The sequence below is a fragment of the Rutilus rutilus genome (assembly GCF_951802725.1).
Source record: "Rutilus rutilus genome assembly, chromosome: 4".
Taxonomy (NCBI): domain Eukaryota; kingdom Metazoa; phylum Chordata; class Actinopteri; order Cypriniformes; family Leuciscidae; genus Rutilus; species Rutilus rutilus.
The window spans coordinates 37,444,055-37,450,446 of NC_140212.1; the positions used below are offsets into that span (position 1 = coordinate 37,444,055).

Consider the following 6,392-nt stretch of genomic DNA (forward strand, 5'->3'; position numbering starts at 1 on the left):
ACTCTGATTACTCTTAAAATCAAGCCAACAAGCTCTGGCAGGTGCATAATCAACGCCCCGCCTACCTTGCGGGTATAAACACGGAAGTGGATGCACCTACTATTGTCTTTCGCTTTTGGAGCTGATCGGTTTATTCTGATGGTCTCTGATCGAGCGACTATACAACAAGTGTGCCGGTGTTCTTCTGGAAGACTTTCCTGGTGTCGGTGTTTACAACAGTTGCAGCGGTGGTTGCGAGCTACGGAAGCTCTCTTCAGCTGTTTCCACAGCATTTTCTTCTTAGTAAGAGTGTTTTGTTGACGCGGTTGAGGGCGGAAGTAGTGAGTGCTTCACTTTCGAGTGTTGCCGAGGTTGTTCCACTGTGTGCTCCGGCACTGGTGACGGGATCCATTTCTAAAAGAGCAAACACGGTTGTGATTTGTGTGTCTTTTTCAAGATGCCATTTCATCCGTGCGTTTCTGGGTGCGGTCGGTCTCTGTCGTCCTCTGACGGCCACGAGAGCTGCGTCACGTGCCTGGGCATTCAGCACGCTGAAGCGGCTCTTGTGGATGATTCATGTCCTCATTGCGGGGATATGATCATCTCGGTGCTAAGATTGAGACTAGCAAAACGCGGAAGTGTAGTCCCTGTGCCTTTGCCCCGTTCTAGAGCGCCCCCTGGGTTAACCTTCCAGGGGAAACCTGGAATGCCGCAGGGTACGGGTGATCTGAGAGTTACGGTGAGGGGTAATCCGCCCGGCGTGGCCCCGTGCATCCCTCCTGTTTCTCAGGCATCACAACCGATGGAAGCTCAGCAAGAATGCGCCGTTCCCTCTGTGATAGACTGACCGGACATTTCTTTTGGGGCGACTCCGGACGATGGGATGTCCATCGCAGCATCAGAGGGGGAGCTTGATTTGACGGAGGAAGACTCTGTGCCGTTGCCCTCCTCCGGGAGGGTGGCGACGCCGATGTTGGATCCTGAGATGACGTTGGATCCTCATAGCCAGAGATGGCTATGCTCAAGAAGGCCGCCGAGGCGGTTGGGCTCGTGTGGAATACTCCACCGCGTCCCGAACCGTCTCGGTTGGATGATTGGTTTCTTGGAGCGGGCTGGTCTGGTTCTCAGCCCGCCGCTCCGGTACCTTTCTTTCCTGAAGTGCATGAGGAGCTCACTGGGTCACAGACCCAGCCCTGACTTTTCTCTGCTTCTCTTGCTCTGCGGTGGTAGAACAGAACGCAAAGTCTCGGTACTGGACTAAATATACTTGTCTGTTTGGGGACCAGCAGAAAGGAGGGCGGTTCCCTGTGTGATGCTTGGCCCACGTGGGAATGTGTGGCCATTATCTTGGTGGAAGTTCAAGGTGCACCGTGTCCACTTGGTTTAAGAGTCCCTCCATCTGGAGCGTGTGCTCTTTCCTAAGCGTCAACATGGGTGCCTCGCTCAACAGATATTGTGTTAGGGGTTGGGCGACATTACACTAATGTGTACTGAACTCACGGCTTAGTAAGCTGCTTCATTGAAGTCAGCCTGACTTAGCCTGAGTTTAGTGTCGGCTTGCTACGCCATTCCCCTCCTTGGACTGGATAAGTGCGTAAATTTACTCTGGTGAGTTCTACGGAACCCTATTGAGTTCCTCCGAGCCCCCTGTCAGTAGTAGATGTGGCGGAGCGTCTGATACTAGTCCTATCACTTGTATGCTTGTGAAACTTGTGTTAGGTGGGGCCCATACGTTGTGATCCCTACGGTGATCCCGTATGTGTATATCTCTATGGCATGCTTCCTACGGTAAGCTCGTATCTTCCTTCGGCAGAGTCACCTCTGCCGTCATTGACTGGTTGTGACTGGTTTGTGTTTAGGCACTGGAAGGTGGCAGTAGTAGTGGCGTGTTAGAGGATCCTTCCGTGTTTATACCCGCAGGGTAAGGCGGGGCGTTGATTATGCACCTGCCAAAGCTTGTTGGCTTGATTTTAAGAGTAATCAGAGTGATCGGGCTCACTAGGCGTTATCCCATACAGTCGGTATACGATCGACTAAGTCTCCGTTCCCTCCTTCAGGGAACGAGGGTTACATTGGTAACCGAGACGTTTTCACAAATTCACGTTTTTGTTGTTTACACGGAGACGATAATGGTATTGTTTCCAAAAACTTGCACTTTGAAGCCCAATTTCAAACGTTTGCGTTTTCAGTCCCCCAATGAATGAACGTGTGAATGAACGGCCAAAGCGCATAAACCTGAATCACATACAAATCTTTACGTGTTTAATTGAAACCGGTGTCGTGTAAACAGCCCCTAATTCTCTAATACACATTACACAACTGTAGAGAGGTCTGAATGGAGCAGAAGGGTTTTCATTACTATAAATTGAGTTTTATGACTCATTTCATTGATAATTACCTGTAACTGGGTTGTAGGCGTTCCCTATGTTTGTGAAGACTTTCCTGTAGGTTAGTGTGATGTCAGTGGTAAAAGGACCAATATGTCCACTGCCAGATTGCACCAATCCAGCGGAAAAAGCAATCTCTCTGTCTGTTGTTGAAAAACATAAGCAATATTGTGATATATTACTCTATTGCGCTGAGAATGTACAGGTGAAACTCGAAAAATTTGAATATTGTGCAAAAGTTTGTGTATTTCAGTAATTAAAATTAAAAGGTGAAACTAATATATTTATTATATATAACTATACACATATGCATGATTATACTTTTCAGATGGCTGACATTTCTGTATTTAAAATCATTTTTTTTATTGTTTTCATGTAATATTCTAATTTGCTGAGATTTTGAATTTGGGGTTTTCATAAGCTGTAAGCCATTATCATCAAAATTATAACTTTTGCAGATATTCAAATTTTTCGAGCTTCACCTGTATAGACTGAATTTAACATCATTCAAGCACACTTTCACCTCTATTTTCCTTTCTCAACTCCACTTGACCCAGAGTAAGATTTGATATTTCTGTGAAGGAATAAAGATTCTGTTAAATGACATTCACACTGATTATTGTAATAGATAACACAATTTACACAGTATACATTCAATTTTACACTAACATTTACACTATGTATCATATTGCAGTGGTGTTTTACTTTGAGGATCATTGATAAATGAATGTTTTGGTGAGGTACCATCATTTTTCTTGTTCAGCTCTTCCAGGATAAACGTCTGTTGTTCACTCAGTTGCGTCTCTAAAGCTCCGATGTTTGTTTTCTGCTCTGTAACTGTGGCGGTCAGTTCTCTGATGTTTGTTTTCTGCTCTGTATCCGTGGCGGTCAGTTCTCTGATGTTTGCTTTCTGCTCTGTAACGGTGGCGGTCAGTTCTCTGATGTTCACTTTCTGCTCTGTAACGGTGGCGGTCAGTTCTCTGATGTTTCCTTTCTGCTCTGTAACGGTGGCGGTCAGTTCTCTGATGTTTCCTTTCTGCTCTGTAACGGTGGCGGTCAGTTCTCTGATGTTCACTTTCTGCTCTGTAACGGTGGCGGTCAGTTCTCTCAGCGCTGCATGGATGTCAGTGAAGAACAGATGGTAGTTTTGTTGGCTGTCAGTTGAAGCTTCATCTCTCAAAGTGTCTGTTTGAGGTGGATTCTGTCTTCCGTCCTCAGATCTGAGCTGTTGACTGATCTCATTCTCATTGAGTCCTCCATCTACCTGATGCTGTACGACACACACAAAGGTTTCCAACAGCAGCAGTAAACATACTAAACCCTTCATTCTTCACTGATGTTTGTTTCCAGCTCTTGCTCTGTCATCCTCACAGCCTCTCATGTTCCTTTATAGTGTCCTGATTTACTGTCTTTTGTAAATTATTTACAGTGCTTCAGATTAAAAAGTAGTTCAAGTTAATTGTTAATCATAATCAAAGAGATGTTCTGGGTTCAGTAGATGTTTATTCACAACATTTGTTGATCTCAACAGAAAATAACTTTGACTATATATATAATAACTATATATATATATATATTATAATTATTATTATTATTATTTTATATATAAGATCAGTGGGGGGATAATCACAGAAGCACACACCTCCGGTCGTTGAATGGTTAAAATCTCACACTTTAATAGTATTTATTAGCACCTAACAAAGTAAAAAGGCTGTGACTGTGAGGAATGATTACCTCAAAATGTACGTCCAGATGCAAGTTTGAGTGACTTTATTTAAATTAAATATATCAGCTATTGTCACATGCCGGTGATTATCCTGACCTCTGGTATATTTCTGAACTCTGATATAGATGGTCACATGACTCTCTATCTTACAAAAGTTACCAGGTTTATCAGATTTATGTTGACAAAATGTTGCTGATGGAGTTTAACTTGTTGAATCCACAAAATTCCTTTAAATGTTTTTTCCCCCACATGCAACAACATCCTATATTAACAGAAGTAGAACTGAATAAATGCATGGATTAATAAATACAAAAAGGTAGTTTGAGGACAAAATCAATGTCATTCTTTCCTTGATGCTACTATACAACATATACATATAATTTGAATGACATGTATTACATTTATAAAACATTAAATGTAATTATTAACCTGATTTACAACTTTTCATGTACAATTATGCCCACCATAACTTGTTTTATGGTACAATAATGTGAGCTGTTGTTTCGTGGCGTGTACTTTGATCTTAACACCTTTAACCTTATTATTTAATCACCATCCAGCGGTAAGTTATTCCCAGATAACAATCGCTGAAAACAGAAACACAGGCTCATCCGGGTTACTGAAGTCAGCAGTGCTATACGCTTGCTATGAACAGTTTTTCTTTGTGGAAGTTTTGCATTTGGTAAGCTTATAAAATATTAAAACTTAGTCAAATCAATATTTTGTGTACAGTTATTTAATTATGCCATCCAGTATCATGGACTCGCTCTATCGTTTCATACTAACGAAGCTGCTGCCATTTTGTGACAGAGAGACTGTATTAGGCACCTTTCGTCAAAGTGACAGTTTTATTCATAAAAAGGTTCCCACGCTAGCCCCTCCCACTTCCGAGATGTACACCGTAGGATTTTCCCACGCTAGCACCTCCCACTTATGGGCTGACCTTTGTACCGTGGAATTTTCCCACGGTAGCAGAGATGGATTATGGGTGTTTTGTTTGTTCAAAGTAAAAAATTTCAAAAACTATATATATATATATATATATATATGGGCCATTCTACAGAATTGGTGCAAACTGCTGTCCCTCATCCAAAAAACACATTTGAAAAGCATTTAATTATTAAAATCTTAGATGTTTACTAAGATCCTTCAATTATCTATTGAAACCCACAATAATATTTAAGATATCAGTAAGCTTTATATATATAAAATCATAATTTATGGGCTACTTTCAATTAGGAGGTGGCTGTCCCAAACCCTAACCCCTAAATTTCAACTTGTGAAAATGATATTGAAAAAAATTTTGCAAATTTTTCCATTCTTGTTTTAAAAAAAATATTTTTGTTTTTTTTAAAAAAATGAAGTTAAAAAAAATATTTATTTTATATTTTATTTTTAAATCATGAAACTTTATCAAAAAAAACATGTCCCGCATTTTCATGTCACTACCAAAACAGTGAATGTTGTAGTCCATTGGCTGAGACTGATTTTAACCACACTCCTACATTTTTGATCAGGAAATATTCCTATGTCCCTCTCTCTCATGTGCTATATGGTGAGTAGATTGATCCCATCATTTTGAGGTAAATGTGTTCTAAAGTCTAAAAATCTGTGTGTAACTTTAAGGAATGTCACTACCAAACTCATTTTTTCTGCTATTGAGAATTTTTTTTTGGATGTTATTCCATAAAATTTAGTTGTTATATGTGTTCAACTGTTCTGACCAGTGATTGCTAACCATGTGCTGATTAGCATCTTCGAGCTAGGCTCAAAAGTATCTAAAATTGTCACTACCAAAACAGTCACAACCGAAACATTTTCTTGAAGTTTCGGTTGTGACATTGTTTTGGTAGTGACAAAAGGGAACACATAATCCTTTATTTGGAGGAATAAACTACATTTTAGTACAGTTATGCAAATAATTACTACTGTAGTATGTTTTAGTAGTGTTTTAGTATGCAATATTCTGTTAAAATTCTGTAATGTAATGAGGTTACAATTACTTAAGGTTGCAGTCCATGATACTAGCTTAGGTGTAAGGTTGTTGTCAGTAATGTTAATTTATATGATTAACTTGACAGGGAGAATGACATAAAACACCAACATGCCTAAAAAAAAATAGAAAAACTACAACAGAGAGACAGAGAGAATACAAACAAAGGTTGAGGGAAGACCCAGTGAAGTACGAGGAATACTTAAAGGGATACTCCACTTTTTTCGGAAATATGCTCATTTTACATCTCCCCCAGAGTTAAACAGTTGAGTTTTACCGTTTTAGAATCCATTCAGCCGAACTCCGG

At 40.5% G+C, this 6,392-nt stretch overlaps 1 protein-coding gene across 1 annotated transcript; it reads right to left on the reverse strand.

Moving 5' to 3' along the window:
- Nucleotides 1-2,849: 2,849 nt before the first annotated feature.
- LOC311290081 (uncharacterized protein) lies at nt 2,850-3,724 on the reverse strand. The gene is made up of 2 exons (XM_084408375.1): nt 3,111-3,724; nt 2,850-2,940 (listed from the first exon to the last, which is right to left on the reverse strand). Exons 1-2 carry the CDS (start codon nt 3,691-3,693, stop codon nt 2,870-2,872), a joined length of 654 nt encoding a protein of 217 aa, XP_084264501.1. The 5' UTR covers nt 3,694-3,724; the 3' UTR covers nt 2,850-2,869.
- Nucleotides 3,725-6,392: the final 2,668 nt, after the last annotated feature.